A 15,837-nucleotide genomic window follows, 5' to 3' on the forward strand; every position below is an offset into this window, starting at 1 on the left:
AGCAGGGTTTCTTGGGTGTGGGGCGCTGGGATGGAGCCCAGATTTTGTGTGTGAGACAGGTGCTCTACCTCTGAGCTCTGCCTCCAGCCCCCTTATTTCCTGTATGAAGCCAGGGATCTCGCTAAGCTGCCAGGCTGGACGTCCCGAGAAGCTGGCATCTCAGAGGTGCACGTGGCCCGTGCCAGGCTTGCTCTTGGGTTTCTTGGGCTGGGAATAAGGGGAGGGCAGCTCCTGGCTGGAGGGCTAGTCCATGGCAGCCAGCGTCCCAGGCCCACCCACACTCGAGGGGGAGCAGGAGTCAGAGGGGCAGGGAGATGGGTGCCCAGGGCCTTGTTCTCACTACCTGGCTCTCCAGGCTGCACCAAGACAGACCTGGGCCCCTGCTCCCGCGTCTGGGGCCCGTGTTGCCCTCCAGACACTGGAGCTTGAGTGGCTGAGACCCACCATCCCCACGCCCAGCCACCTGGAGCCCGTATGCAGGCGCAGCAGACACAGGCTCGTTGCTGGTTTAATTTATTACTGCTTGACATCCAGTGACACTGACGTACCCGCCGGCTGTGCCCATGAGCCCAGCCTACCCAGAAGGTACAGTCCGCAGGGTGGGTGGCTGCACACATGCACGCGCTTCACTACAGCAACCCAAGGCTGCGACGGTGCTGCGGGAGGGGTGCGCGCCACCACGGCCAGCTCCGAGCAGCTAATGCTCGCCACACCACCACCCCACTAGGCCACTTGTGGTCCTACAGCGCTGTCGCATAAATACGGAATTCGCGTCTATGCAGCTCCCAGGCTCATCTACGTCTGTGCTACCCGTTACGCTAAGGGCTACGCCAGCTCTCGGATGGAGGTGTGGAATGTCGGCTCAGTCCTCCTCACTGCCACTTCCTGAGCGGTCCTGGGGACAGGAGAGGGCGAGGCTCACCACTGTCCCTCCACTCCCACGGGTGCCCACCTGCCCAGGTCACGGCCTGCCGTCCTGTCCCTGCACCCCTTCTGGCCTCGCCTGTGGTATTGGCAGCCCGGCAGGCCACACACACCTTGTCAGGCCAGGTGGACCCCGGCCCTCAGCTGCAGTGTCTTTGTCACCACAGGCAGCCTCAGAGGTCAGAGCGGAAGGGACCTGGGGACCTGGCAGGTGAGCTCCCGGCTGTGGGCTCAGCCCCCCACCCAGCCGTGCGGCCCTCACCTCCTCCTGCTCCTCCTCACTGTCATCATCGCTCACCACCGGCTTAGCCCGGGACCCGCGGCTGGGCCTGCGGCGGCCACCCTTGAGCCGGTCCTGCGCCTTCTCCTTGCGGCCCAGCTTGATCTTGACCTTGACAGAGCGGGCTGTGGGCAGGGCATGGGGGGACGCAGGTGAGCGGGGCCGGGGCTGGGCCCCTAGACCTGACACCCAGCCTCCGGCTGCCCCACATACTCACACTCCGACTCAGAGCCCTCCTCCTCGGCCTCCTCCTCCTCCTCGCTCTCCTCGCCCTCGCTGTCCTCTTCCTTCTCGATCTTCTGCCTCACACTGGTGAAGACTGACTGCAGCACGATGGAGTCCTCGTAGATCTGGGGAGGATGCTGCTGAGGCCCAGGCACTCGACCCAGGTGCCCGCCTGCCCCCCACACCTAGGACACTCTGCCGCTAGCGGGGCTGGGTTGTGGCTTGCCCATTTCCTGATGGGAAAGGAAGAGGCCCAGGACGCCTCCCGGGGAGCTAGTGAGAGACCAAAACCCCCAAGGTGCCAAGCGCGTAGGGCTAGGCGGAGTGCGGTGCTGGAGGGGCAGGCACTGTCTGCAACAAGCCTGTGCTGCTTCTCTATTTTAAACAGTAAACCAGGAATTCTTTAAAAACTGTCAACTTGGGCCAGGGAGATAGCTCAGTAGAATAAGTGCTTGCCTGGCAAGCGCAAGGCTCTGAGTTCAATTCCCAGTACTGGGGAAAAAAACAAACTGTCAACTTGCCAGATGTGGTAGCATGGGCCTATAGTCCCAGCACTCAGGAGGCTGAGGCAGGCGCCTCTCCCCAGTTTGAAGCCGGCCTGGACTACCAGGGGAGACCATCTCAAGAAACAGACACAAGCCCCCACTGCCCCATGCACTGAGCAGCAAGCAGGCACTGCAGGCGCTCACCAGCGAGCCCTCGAGGTTGAAGGTCTGCGCGTTCTGGCACAGCAGCATCACGTCCTTCTCCAGGTCACTGAGGCTGCGGTACTTGTGGTTGCGGATGCGCTCCTGGGGGAGGGGAGATGCCTCAGCAGGGCCCTGAGGCCCCATCCCAACTTGGGCCAGGTGGCCCTGCCCCGTGGTGGTTACCTTGATCTTCTTGAAGTCCACGGGCTTGCGGATGAGCTCGTAGTACTCGGGCAGCTCCTTGCGTGAGGGCAGCTGGATGAACACCTCACTGAGCTGCCGTCCACTGCTACTGCAAGGCAGGACGGGCGAGCATCACTCCCAGGGTGGGCGCTGCCTGGGAACCCCGCTTCATTCGTGGGCCGAGAAGCTACAGCAGGCCCCGAGGTGCCCCTTAACACGGTGTGACCTGACGGCAGGCCCACGCCCAGGCTGATTTTCCTTTTAACCTCCACCCTGCCCTTACCGGTGCCCTCCCCTCCCCCACACCCGCTCAGCATGGGGTGCAGCTGGTCCAGCAGGCCCCTTGGGGGTGGCCTTGAGCTAAGGGCAACCTTCAGCTACCAAGGCAAGAACCAGTAGGGTGCCTGTGGCCCTGGTGTGGGGAGCCCTGCACCTCCCTCCTCTCTCCTGCTCGCTTCCTGTGTCCTCTCAGAGATGACTAGATGTGGCCTCCCCTGAGCACCGTAGAGTCCTGCAATCCTAGCCTGAAGGCTGTGTCCACACCACCACTTTCCATATTTAAAGAAAAATTTTTTTCTAGTTTTTTTTGCCTGCCAGTAGCTCAGCAGATTAAAGTGCCTGCTTAAGCAGACACAGGGGCCCGGAGTTCGATCCCAGGGCCTGCCATGCTGGCCCTGCCTCTGGGGTGCGCTGAGACAGCGATTGAGACTGTGCATGGTGGTATGTGTCTATAATCCCAGTACTTGGGAGGCTATAAACAGGCGGATCACTACAAGTCCGATCTATGCAATGGGACCATGTCCTAAAATTAAAAAAAAAAAAAAAAAAAATTCAAACTCACAGTGATCCTCTTGCCTCAGCCTCCTGAGGCTAGGCTGTGCACCACATTTCTTCTTCAAGGGAACTCCAAGGGATAAAACCACCCACCCAGCCTGCTGCCTGGGTGTCCTGAGCAGGCCCGTTCTCTTCTTGGTCACTGTCCTGAAGGAGGCAGGGACATGATGGCATCCCAGGAGGCCTCTCGTTTCTGTGGCAGGCTCCCCTAGACCCCTGGTGTGCCCCGCACGGGGGCCACACACTGTGGAGGAAGACAGTGGCACAGCCAGCCTTGGCCCTGCCGGCTGTGCTGCTGGGACCAAGGAAGAGACGCTTGGCACACACTAGAAGGTGCTGTCTCTGTCCTTCCAGGCTGCGGCTTCAGCCACAGTTCCAACTGGTGCCAGATAAAGGGAGACTGCATCCCCCGGCTCCGTCTCCTTGGAGACCAGGCTTGCTGTGTGCTCGCTTGGGTGTCTACACCACCTCAGGCTTTAACAGCTCTGGAAATGAGACCACAGGGCCAAGTGCGCCTTCTTTCCACCCAGGCTGCTGCTGGGATGGAGCCTGGGCTGGCCAGGCAGAGGTCGGGGGCATCACCCAGCCTCCCTCACTGAGCGTGTCACCTCCAGGCCCAGCCAGGCCCAGGTGCCCCTGATGGGTTTTGTTCTCTGCTGCTCGTTGTGCTAAGCATGGCTCCATCAGCACCCCAAGCTTGGCCTCAACTCCACGTGAGGGAGCTACAGGGGAGCCCTGGCTACTGCCTCAGGGCTGTGATGCCAGCCAGTACCCAGACACTTGAGTGATGAGGGCTGGCCATGGACACATGGGACCCTGAGGCAGGCAGAGTACACGCCCTGGGCGCCGAGGCCAAGCCTGGGGCCCGTCTCCCCTCCCCACTCGCTGGCTGCTCTTTACTCAAGGCTCAGCAACGCCATGAGTGGCCATGGCACCAGGCTTCACCGCACCACTGCCCAAGTGTGCTCCTGCTGGAAGATGCAGCAATAGGCGCTGTGTGAGCAGTCTGGGGCTGGGTTCCAGTAAACGTCACTTTCGAACACTGAAATCTGAATTTCATTTGTTCATGTTTTGAATTATTTTTTGATCTAGAAATTATCTGGAAAATTTTTTATCTCCGGGGAACTGAACCCAGGGCTTTGTGCATGCTAGACAAATGCTCCACTATGAAACTATGTCCTCAGCCACATTTATTTTGAGAAAGGGTCTTACTAATACGCATGGCACTTGCATCCTCCTGCCTCGGTATCCTTAGGAGCTGGGATTACGGGGTGCACTTTTACCCCCAGCCTAAAAATCAACCTTACTTCTCGGGCTTACATCACAGGTGGTGGCTTGTGTGTGTTTGTGCCCGTGCGCAGATCTGGTTCGCCCTGAAATCCTGGCTCAGGGATGGTCAACCCGTCCCGAATGCCGGCTTCCCCCCCCTCCAACCATGGCAGACACTGCAGATGGATCCCGGCATTATCCCTGAGCCTCAACTGCCTCAGCCAGGCAGAAGCAGTCAACCTGAACATGGCCCGATCCACACAGGTCCTGGGTGCCTGGTGCGGCTGGGTGGGTCCCTGCTCGCTCTACTGCACAGGGCTCCAGCTCCACTCTCCTTCCCACTGTCCACAGCAGGCCACCTTCTGTGATGTCTCTCAAGGTGGCCTGCCTCCCTGCAGTCATCCTTTCTTGTGACTGCTCCCTTTTATTTTATTTATTTATTTATTTATTTATTTATTTTTTGGCAGAACCGGGGATTGAACTCAGGCACTTGCGCTTGCCAGGGAAGCGCTTATTCCACTGAGCCATCTCCCCGGCCCCACACTGCTCCCTTTTAAATTTCAGGTCAGGCTCTTGCTAAGTTGCTCAGGCAGGCCTTGTACCTGCAGTTTCCCAAGTGCAGGGACTGCAGTGGCGCCATACCATTCTGGCATTTGTTTCTTTTTTTTTTTTGGTGGTATCAGGAATTGAACTCAGTCACTTGTGCTTGCGCTTGCCAGGGAAGCGCTTATTCCACTGAGCCATCTCCCCGGCCCCAAGCATTTGTTCCTTAAGAGTCTCGAGCAGTTACACAATGAAATCCGGCTCCTAGGTTTAAAAATCCGGGCAGCGCTCTCCCTGTAATACTTGGAAACCACTTGGTTCAGCGCTGCCCCCTGCAGGCAAGACCCTCAGCACAGCAAGCAGCAGCCTCCCCACCATGGACCACAGGCCCAGCAGAGCCAGGAGAAGCTGCACACTAGGGAGTGAGTAGTGGGAGGCCCTGGGGTGGCCACAGGGCTGGGTGACAGCAGCCCTGAGTGCGCTTCCTCTGCAGCTTTGTCACATTCGTGTTCCTGTTACTATGGTGGTACCTGGAGACAGGATACCTTGAGCGCCCCGGGAGTGGCACAGACAGTAGAGTCCCAACAAAGAAATGAGGGGCCTGGGGTGCTGAGCACACATGCACGGGGTTGGGGGGTCGGGGTTCAGCACACTCACCAGCAGAGGAAGGAGAAAAGGGACCCACTCTGCACACAGATCCAGTGTCACCTCAGGCTGCTGGCTGCATGCACGCATGTGTTCTAGGTTTACAGCTGCTTGACAACAGCTCTGCTTTTCTGGGCCTAAGACAGGCTCTATAAGGCACAGAGCCAGCACGCCCGGAACCTTCCAGCCAGGTGGAGGCAGCCACAGCCTGCACAAGGCGTGGCTCTCGCTGTGACCATGAGATGAGATAGCGCCTGCGGGCCCTCGCCACCACAAGCTGCATACCAGGAGCTTCCAGGCCAGGCCAGCCTCTTGCTGGGGTGCCCTGGGGCTTCTCTCTTGCCCACTCAGGAGGCCTCCTGGGTGTGGCCAGCCCCGTAACCACTCACCCAGTGACCTCTGTACCCAAGCGCGCCTGGCCTGACAAACATGTGCCTGTTCTTGCACAACACACAGCCCCCTTCCTCTCCAGGCCCAAGCAGGTTCTGACTTTCCTGAGGAGGTGCAGGGCTCAGGGTGGGCAGAAGAAACAGGCCCTAGACTGAACAGCCCCTACCCTGCCCCGCGCCGTGCCGTCACTCGTCCTCTCAGGCCACCCCTCTTTGCCCCACTCAGATGTCCATTCTTGCAAATGCTGAGGTGGAAACCAAGGCACAGGGGCGGGAGAACTCTGAGCTCGAGGACACTTGGCTGGCCAAGCTTAAGTCATGGTGGTCCGTGCAGATGACGAGTGTCCTGCACTGTCCCACAGCTTGTCGCCCTAGAGCTCGTGAGCGCTGCAACCACCACGCTACCACTGGCCCGCAGTCGCCCTGTGGCTGCCTTGTCTGTGGGGGTGGCGCCTTCCAGCATCACATCTTGCTTCACCTTCCCCGGAGCATCCCAGAGGGCCAGGACACTGCTTCTGGCACTGGCTGCCATGGTGACGGGGACCAACCCTGGTCCCCAGAGCCCTTGAGTATTTCCGTGATAAAGGAGATAGCTGCCACTTCCGTTCCTTTCTTCCTGCTGTTTTCTCTCCTTTTCTTTATGGAACCTGATCCTCACGCATACCAGCCGCCTTTCAGATCTCGGCAGCTCCTCATCGTGCCTGGAGACTAGTGACCTCGAACACCACCGTCTAGGTTTCAGGCAGATTCCTCCGGGCCAGCTCGGGGATGCCTGGCGCTTCCTTAGGGTCCCCTCCTGGGACTCTTCCACCTCTTCCCAGCACAATCTGTGGCCCAGGCCCTGTGGAGGCTGCCTGAGCCCCTCACCACTGTGGCGGGTGGGGCATGTGGCGCTGTGGGAGGGCCTTTTCACTGCCCCATGCACACCACACTGGGACCAGGCTATGCTGCCCTCACAGTACCCAGGAATCTTGGGGCACCTGCCATGGGGATGACAGGGGAGTGTGGACTCCATGCCTGGCACTGCATTATGTACCACCTTTCGGGCCCCCACTGCCACAGGGGTGCTGCCTCCACAAAGAGCACAGGGGTGCTGCCTCCACAAAGCGTCCCAAGGGCCGGCACAAACAGCAGCACGCTCCTGCTCAACAAGGTGGGCTCCGGCTCAGCACAGATGACCGTGACACTGGCTGTCTCTGCACAGGAGAGGCAGTTTGTAGCAATGAGCTCCTCCTTCAGATTTCATGTTTTACTCAATCACAGAGCTCAGCTACAGCGCTCCAAGCAAATTTTAAAAGTTTTCCATCTGTGTTTCCTCTTTTAGAAATGAGCAGTAAAAAGCTGCAGGGAGAGGCAAGCAGAGCCGCACTGGCCCTCCAGCCTGACCCGCAGCCCTGGTGCTGTGTGGCCCTGCAAGGTGAGGGCGTCACCTGCTGAGCGTGTGCTGCTCCTTCGGGATGCTGCCTGTGCTCCGCAGCCTCAGGGCAGCTTGATGGCGCTAGGTGGTTCTGAGTCCTAGAGAACTGTGGTGCGGGGGAGGCACTCGATTTTCCCTAACCCCAAGACAGACTGAGCCACACCATTTTCACTCAGATTTTCCAGTTAACAATGAAAAAAAAAAAAAAAGGCCAGGGAGATAGCTCAGCAAGTGCCAGGACCAGTTTGATTTCCAGTAAGCCCCTTCCAAAAGCCAAAAAGCCACACTAAATGAGCCAAGTTTGTCCTGAACACCATTTCTGAAATTATCTGCAAATAAGGTAGTTTCTAACCAGAAAAGCTTCTTTAAATCTCCCAGGGTGACCACTGGTGGACTAGGTGACAGGGAGCAGGCTATTCGGCTCCACGTACAGACCTGCAGTCCCTGGGGCCTGTGCCACATGTCTCCCTCCAAGGCGCTTCCAGGCTTCAGGAGCTCAAGTCTTCTGAAGCCACCCACACACTGAAACAGCAGTGCCAGGCATAGAGGTACAGCACACCTACAATCCCTGCTACCTGGGGGCTGAGGCAGCAGGATCCCAAGCGGAAGGCCGGCCAAGACAACTTGGTTGGCTGTCTCAAAGTTAAAGCTGGGATGTAGCTCAGTGGCCCAGTACTTGCTCAGCTTGTACAAGGGCCTCACCATTCCCAGGACTGTGAAAAAATAGAACCATACATCCAGCCCCACTGAGGAACCTGCCCCTTGGGGGGACAGAAGCGAGCAGTGCAGGCTAAGCCTGGCTTTGGTGCTCTCAGCACACTGGGCCTCAGTAGCCCCACCAGCAGGCCCTGCTCTGCTACTGTGATAAGCGCTGGCTTCACTGCTGGGAGAGGCCTCGTCCATCTGCCTCAGGCCTGAGGACTGTGCGCAGCCAGGTGAGTTGTTACTCCTGTCACAGAACATGCGGCTAAGCGAGTTGTGAATGAGGCTTTTCCAGTAAGGCAGGCGATCACAGTGGGTTATCTTCCTCTGAAAACACCCCAGGCCTATTTATTTATTCAATACAGGGTCTCACTACACAGTTCAGACTTGTAGTGATCATCTTATCTCGGCCTCCTCAGCACTTTTTGAGATAGCGTCTTGCTATGCAGCTCAGGCTGGCCCTGAGCTCACTTTGTAGCCTAGGCTGGCCTCTATAAATGCAGTAATCCTGGCTCAGCCTCACGAGTGCTGGGATTACAGGCGTGTGCCATCACGCTTGGCTATCCCAGGCCTACAAGGACTTTTTCTTTTTCCACTTGGTACTGGGAATTGAACTGAGGGTCTTGTGCTTGCGAGCTGTATCCCAGGCCAAGGACTTTTCTGATGCATCTGTGTGTCCACATCTGGATCTATAGACAAGCTATACACAGCTGTATCTATAGTCCCAGCACCGAGAAGCTCACACCTGCCACTGTCCCCTTAGCCCTGCAGCAGGTCCCTGCCATCTCGCGTCCCACACCAGCTTGTGACCAGAGGCACACTGTAGGTGTCTGTCAATGTCTCACATCTTTTTTTTTTCTCCCAGAACCAGGGATTGAACTCAGATCCTTGCGTTTGCCAGTCAAGCGCTTATCCTACTGAGCCATCTCCCCGGCCCAATGTCTCACATCTTTCACTCAACAAAATGATTTTCCATGGGGCCCCTCGGGAAGCGGACGCAGGGGGAAGATCGCCTGCACCCAGAGACCTGGGTAAGGCAAGGAGATCCTGTCTGGAAAGATCACGCAGCAGCCATGTGTTTGTGCTCCTGGCCTACGGAGTCCTACTGTGCCTCCACTTCTCCAAATAGGGGGCTACCAGGCAGACCCCATTGTGGGAGGTGATGGCCCTGCCACTCTTGGGGTCCACAGACCAGCCTATACTCCCAGTGGGCCCGGAGGTCCGGCTGCCCTGCGCTCACCACCCCGCCCCACGGCAGGCATGCTCTAGGCCACAGCGAGGCAGCGCGTGCAGGCACAAGCCTCCAAGAAGTCTCACTCAGGCACTGGAGACTGATGTCTGTGCCGCGGGGTCCCCGCGGGGTCCCGTACTTTCGCCCAGGGCAGCCCTTTCGCCAGCCCTTCCGTGGGTGTGGGTGGCGGCCATGCCTGCGTGTCCGCGGGAAGCGCAGCTTTCATTCACCGTTGCCCGCTCCTCTTCCCTCCACACATGTCCCGAGCAGCAGGACTCGCGGTCTGCCCTCCCTCCCCCCTGACCTCCAAAGGAGCTCTGACGTAAGGGAAGCGCTCGAGGCCCAAAGCAGGGAACGCTGTGGTGCACGCGCGGGCTGGGGGAGGTCCAGCGCGGCGCAAGGTGCGCCCCCTTCCGGCTCGCTGCGGATCTGCCTCAGCGGTGAGGTTTGAACTCCGCGTTCATCTTTCACAACACACGCTACATTTCCAGATCTACCTGTTCAACTTGAACTCATCTCTTCCCACATCACTCTCTTTCTTCTACAATAAAACTTGTCACAGCACAGCTCGTCATACATCTGGGCACGGCAACAGCCGCCACTTGCTAAACCTCCGCAGTGGCCTGAGGCTCTGCGGACTGTGGCGTGCGAGCCCTGAGCCCAACCTTCCTGGCTGAGTCTCGCAGGGCCCAACTCGGCTGCACGGCTGCAGTGGCAGGCCCCAGCCAGCAGGGGTGCGCCTCAGGACAGCTGCCAGGGGTCACTGTGGCCCCTTCTCGAGCCCACTGACAGACTGGGGCTCCCTGCTGGGACGCCATCCCTTCCCTAGCCAAGTCTGAGGGCAGGGACCCAGAGCCAGGCCGGAAACGCACCCGCACTGCGCTGGGCACAGCGCTGGCCACGCAGCCTCCCGGCTGCCTGCCACGAGACGCTGCCAGCCCGTCACACACCCCGCGCCGGGACTCACTGCCACGGCGCCCACTAGGGCAGCCCTGCCTCCACGCGCCCTCCGCTTACCTGTCTTTGTACTTGATCACCGCATCCACGATCTTCTTCATCTTCTTGGTGAGGTTGGGCGGGTTCGGGGAGAGCTTCTCGGCGGGCGGTCGCCCCCGCTTCTTCTGCTTCTTGCTCTCGTCATCCTTGTCTCGGCTGCGGGTGCTGGTGGTCGGTGTGGAGGAGCCGGCATCGCTGTCCCGCTTGCGCTTCCGTGACGATTTCTTCTGCCGGACCTCCTCTTCGATCTCCTCCAGCGTGCCCTCCTCGATGGCCTTCAGGGTCAATAGTAGTAAAATAGGACAGCCAGCACCCAGGTTGACACACAGAGGCCGCGATGCGCACCCGAGGGCCCGGCAGGGCAGAGGCCCCCACCCTCCCTGTCCTGTCCTGGCGGCTGCCAAGCCCATCCTGAAAGAGCCAGCGCTGCCCTGTGGCCAGCTAAGGAGCTCTGACTGCTCAAAGGGGTCAGCACCCACTGCTCTGCCCCTGGCTCTCCCTGGCTGCTTCAAAAAACTAATGAATTACACACCTCGCTTAGAACTGACTACTATGGGCCCCCAGCCCCACAATGGTGCAACTCAGGGCCTTTTTTTGCACCCTTTTTTGAATCTTGGAACAGGATTTCATTAAATAGCCTAGGCTGGCCTACAACTCGAGACCCTCCTGCCTCAGTCTGCCTAGAGCCTGAACTGCAGGTATGCGCCACTGTGCCCAGTTCACTGTGACTGTATGCAGGGCTCTTGTTCAGGGACACCAAGGTGGTCACTACCTATCGGAGGAGCCCGCCCCCACGGCCCTGCCGCATCAGGCTGTCTTTCCTGCGGCTCTGTGAGGAAGTGAGGGGCTCTGGCCACTCCAGCTGGCCTGGCTCCAGCCCTACCCCTTCCTGTCCTACGTGTAGGTTCCACTCAACCACACCTGGCAGCCATGCCAGCTCCCATTCACTGTGATGACACTGCTGGGAGAAGGGCACAATGGGGCGGCACAGAAAGAATCGATGGCCACCACATCTCAGCAGACTGCTGCATCTCGCTTGTGACCCAAGGGCCTTGGTGGCTGGAAGAGGGTGGGCTGGATCCCAGAGGACTCCCTGCCCTCAGCGTCTCTCTTTGCATGTGGTGCTAAGATTGAACGCAGGGCCTTTGCACTGAGCTACAGCCTTGACCTTTCATTTTCTCATCTTGAGACAGGGCCTCATTAAGTCTCTTAGTTTCCCTGGCTGGGCTAGAACTTGCAACCCTCTTGCCTCAGCCTCCCAGGGTGCTGGGAGGATAGGTATGAGCCACTGGTCTGAGCTACACTGCCTCGGTGACACCTCTGATGGGGACCCAGGACTGGGTGTCAGGGACATGGCCACAAGTAGACCCAGGTCAGGCCCTTGGCCTCAAAGAAGACATGAGGATGGCTGAGCTGTGACGACAGGTGTGGTGGCTAGGAGGGCCAGGCACTGGGGCAAAGGCGAGGTGCACAGCGGGCAGGGATGAGGCAGCCTGACTGCGTCCTCCTGGTCACATGCCCTTGTGTGAAAACGACATCTTAGCAGACACCACGGTGAGGCCCAAAGCGAGCACCACTCTACTCCCCTGTGGTCCCTCCCTTCATCTGCAATTCTTAAGCTCAAAACCCAGGGTGTCCACCCGTGAGCTCCACTCTGCCTTGCAATCCTCCTGCCTCAGTCCCTGGAGGAGCTGGTCTTGAGGTCTAGGCTACTAAGCCTGGCAAATGAGTCCTTATAAGAGACAGAAAATGACACATGAGGCGGAGGACAAGGCCACTTGAGACAGCGGCAGAGGCTGAGTTGAGGTGGTCACAAGCCAAGCACCCAGGCTGAACCCTCCCTGCTACCCTGTGGCCTCACATCAGGGTCAGCTTTCCACGGGCTATGTGCCAAATTGTGTGCTCTGTCAACACAGGGCCCGAGGAGGGGCTCACCATAGCAACAAATGCAGAATCCTAGAGGCTCCTGGTGTGCAGGGAGCCAGAGCGGCGGCACCAGCTGTGTGCCGGCCAGCAGCACGAGACGGACAGGCCTGTCGTGTGCTCTTCATAGCTAGGGACTTGAATGTCAGCCACAGCAGGACGGAAGCGATGGGAAAAAGTCTCCTCAACAAGCCCTCGCTCCACTCAGTGACAGATAAACAGGTAAGGAGAACACGACAGAGTGTTACACTGGCTTAAGGAAGGAGAAACTTCAGTTGTCTGTAGGAGAATGGATGCACTTTTATTTTTGGTACCGGGAATCAAACTCAGGACCTCATGCTTGCCAAGCAGGTGCTGCGCCGCCGAGCTACATCCCGGGCCCCGGGATGCACCTTGAGGATATAACATTAAGTGAAATAAATCAGATATGAAGCTTAAATATTGCCTGGTTTCTCTTAAAAAAGAATTTCAAAGTATAAATAGTCTTTTTTTGATTTTTTTGAGCTGGGGTCTCACTATATATTCCAAGCTGACCTCAAACTCAGAGTGATCATCTTGCCTCAGTCTCCTGAGTCCTGGGGACTACAGGGATGCACCACAGTGCCTGGCAACTATAAATAAAGAGCAAAATAAAAGGCACATAATAGGAAACACATTTTTTTTTTTTTTTTAAGTTTTCAGAGACAAGGTTCAGCCTATAGTTCAGGCTGGCCTTATACTCATTATGTAGCCCAGGCTGGTCTCAAACTCACAGTGATCCTCCTGCCTCAGTATCTTGAGTGCTGAGATTACAGGTGTGAACCACAGTACCTACTTCTAATACAGGTTATGTATTTACTTATTTTCTGAATTTAGGGCAGGGTCCACAGGATCTCACTATGTAGATAGGACTCACAGTGATCCTCCTGTTTTCAGCTTCCCAAGAGCTGGGATTACAAGGGTGCGCCACCACGCCCAATCTCAATTGCAGCCTCAGTGGGACCCGGGGGACAGGGTCGGCAAAGCAGGCCGGGGGGGATCAAACCCCGGCTGTTATGCTTTGCCGAAGCAGGTGCTTTAGTCCACTGAGCTATCTGGCTGGCCCTAATACAGATTTTTTAAACCAAATATTTACCACTTTTTTCTTTTTTTAGAACTGGGAACTGAACTCAGGGTCTTTGCACTGAAGTCTGTCTTCATCTGTTCTTTCAGGGCCTCTTTCCGATTGCTAAGTTGCCTGGGCTGAGTTTTGGGACGACAGGCGTGTACCACCACACTGGGTTTAAAACAGATTTCTTACAAATGGGAAGGTGACCAAGAGATGGAGGATGAGGAAAACGGGACATGCAAAAAACCAAGCAGAGGGCCAGGGAGATTGCTCAGTAGAATAAGCACTTGCCTGGCAAGCACAAGGTCCTGAGTTCAATCCCCAGTATCACCAAAAACCCCCAAACAAACAAACAAAAAGAACAGGCGATGTGTGTGCCTGTAATCCCAGCGCCCGGGAGGCTGAGAGCAGGAGGATCACTATGAGTCCCAGCTGAGCAGTGAGACCCTGAGCCAAATACATTAAAAACAAAACAACAACAACAACAAAAAATGAGCTGTGTTCCCTCCCCACAGGGAAAGTATTCACTGTGCACTGCAAACATGCTAATCAAAGTTTTTAAAATCAAGGAAGAAAATTAGTGGGTAACATGGCCATCTACATATAGACGAAGCTGGGCCTCTACTTCACACCATAATGAAATTTAAATAAAAATAGATCAAAACCTTAGTATAAAACTATAGCTCTGTGAGAGAAAAATGTAAGAGCAAATATTTGTCACCATGGGTTGGAAATAGTTTCTCAGATATGACGCCAGACAAAAAGAAGCACCGTTCAGCGACAGATGCGGAGAAGCGCTGGTGTTCCAGAGGACAGGCACAGGAAGCGGGGCGCCCACAGGAGGGCAGGTCTCTGCCACGCCAACTCTGCCAAGAGGCTCGAACAGCTCTGTCAGGCTTTAGTATGAAGCTGACATATCTTCAATGTAGACAAAGGCCAGGGTACTTGGGCACACATGGCCTGCAACCTAGGGACATGGCAAGCTGAGCAGGAGGACTGTTTGAGCTTGGGGTCTGCCTGGGCAACAGGGCAATATACCAAACTGAAATAACACTCCCTACCCCTAACAAGAAAAGGACAGAGAAAGTGACCCACCCTTCTCCCCAGAGGCTGTAACAGCCACTCAGCTCAGCAAAGCAGCCCATGCTTGTGAGCACAGGGCCAGAGGGCCAGGGCTGGGCGGGTGGGCCGCATGAGTCCTATCCTCCACACAAGTGCAGGGCTGTAAAGCACGCAGCCACGTGGGCCACTGTCCCCAGAGTTCTGGGGTTTGTTTCTGCCGCCCTTCTGTCCCTCCCCCTACTCAGGGATAGAACCCAGGGCTTTGCCCTGAGCTACAGGTCTAGGCCTGCTCATCGGTTATTGCTTAGACAGGACTTGGCTAAGTGGCCTAAACAGGGCTCTGACTTGCAATGCTCCTGCCTCAACTTCCCGGAGTGCAGAGATTTCAGGCATGAGCCGCCAGGCCCGGCCACAGCAGTTCTCCAAAGAGTTAAAGCACAGAAGGACCGTTCATTCCAGTAATGCTACTCGAGGTATATACCCGAGTAAAATCAAAGCTTCTGTCCACACAGAAAGGTGCACAAGAATGTCCACAGTAGCATTATCCACAATGCCCTGAGATGCTGCCACCTACATGCCTGCCACTACCGGGAGGAAAACATTTCACACGTGAGCACCATACACTCAAGGGAGTGTGGTGCTGTGTGTTGCTGCGCAGACAAGCCTCAAAAATCCTAGGCGCGTTGGGGCTGGAGAGATGGCTCAGTGGTCTAAAGTACCTACTTGAAACAAGCTTGGCAAAGCACAGGGACCGCGGTTCGATCCCCCAGCACCACATGCCAGCCAGCCCCGCCCCCTGGTGGGCTGAGCTGGCCACACACACACACAATAAATAAATGTAATAAATAAAAATAAATAATTAAAAAAAAAAATCCTAGGCGCGGGGAGAGCACCCATGGCAGTCACGGGTCCCGAGAGTCCACCGAGACATGATGCCTCTTCGGGCACAGCGCTACAGCCCGTCAGCGTGGTGGTTTCTGCCATGGCTGGGCTGAAACAGCAGCCCAGGGTTTCTCTGGGGTGGTGACATATTCTGTCACACCAGCACCATGGGCTGGGCACAGCTCGGTGGTAGAGTTCTGGGCCAGCATGGCCAGTGTCTTGGGTTCAAACCCAGTATTACAGAAAACCCACCATGACTATTAAATTGGACACCGTAACAGCGTGCTAGCGCCGTATATAAACTATACCCCAAACACAACGCTCACGATGTGTGCAGCTGGGTTCATTCCACATTCAAAGGGCACCTGCTGCCTCAGAAGTGCAGGGCAGGCTGTGGCTGGGCCCCCTCCCCTTCCATCTCTCGGGGCACCCTTCCTGGCCCTGTGTGCTGTGCACAGCGGGAGGGCAGGCCAAGAGTGACAGTTACCTTCTTGGAAGAGCTATTCCCAGCACACAGCGTGGGGACTGTGCTCTTTGTCCCTAGCCCCATCTCAGA

General features: G+C 56.9%; 1 protein-coding gene across 9 annotated transcripts in view; it reads right to left on the bottom strand.

The window, feature by feature from the left end:
- Window positions 1-500: 500 nt before the first annotated feature.
- The window catches only part of Smarca4 (SWI/SNF related, matrix associated, actin dependent regulator of chromatin, subfamily a, member 4), a 99,396-nt gene continuing 84,059 nt past the window's right edge, over window positions 501-15,837 (bottom strand). For 4 of the 9 annotated variants that reach the window (XM_023717122.1, XM_023717124.1, XM_023717120.1 and 1 more), the window contains 6 exons: window positions 10,349-10,611; window positions 2,302-2,410; window positions 2,119-2,220; window positions 1,422-1,554; window positions 1,187-1,329; window positions 501-895 (listed from right to left, as the gene is read on the bottom strand). In XM_023717122.1, coding sequence (XP_023572890.1) covers window positions 863-895; window positions 1,187-1,329; window positions 1,422-1,554; window positions 2,119-2,220; window positions 2,302-2,410; window positions 10,349-10,611 — 783 coding nt within the window. In that variant the 3' untranslated portion in view covers window positions 501-862. Of the gene's footprint in view, window positions 896-1,186; window positions 1,330-1,421; window positions 1,555-2,118; window positions 2,221-2,301; window positions 2,411-10,348; window positions 10,612-12,559; window positions 12,643-15,837 lie in introns of those variants that run through there. The other 5 variants (XM_004632860.2, XM_023717125.1, XM_023717126.1 and 2 more) reach the window with 4 other exon arrangements.

This window comes from Octodon degus, unplaced genomic scaffold, assembly GCF_000260255.1.
Source record: "Octodon degus isolate 3935 unplaced genomic scaffold, OctDeg1.0 scaffold00050, whole genome shotgun sequence".
In the NCBI taxonomy this organism is placed as follows: Eukaryota; Metazoa; Chordata; class Mammalia; order Rodentia; family Octodontidae; genus Octodon; species Octodon degus.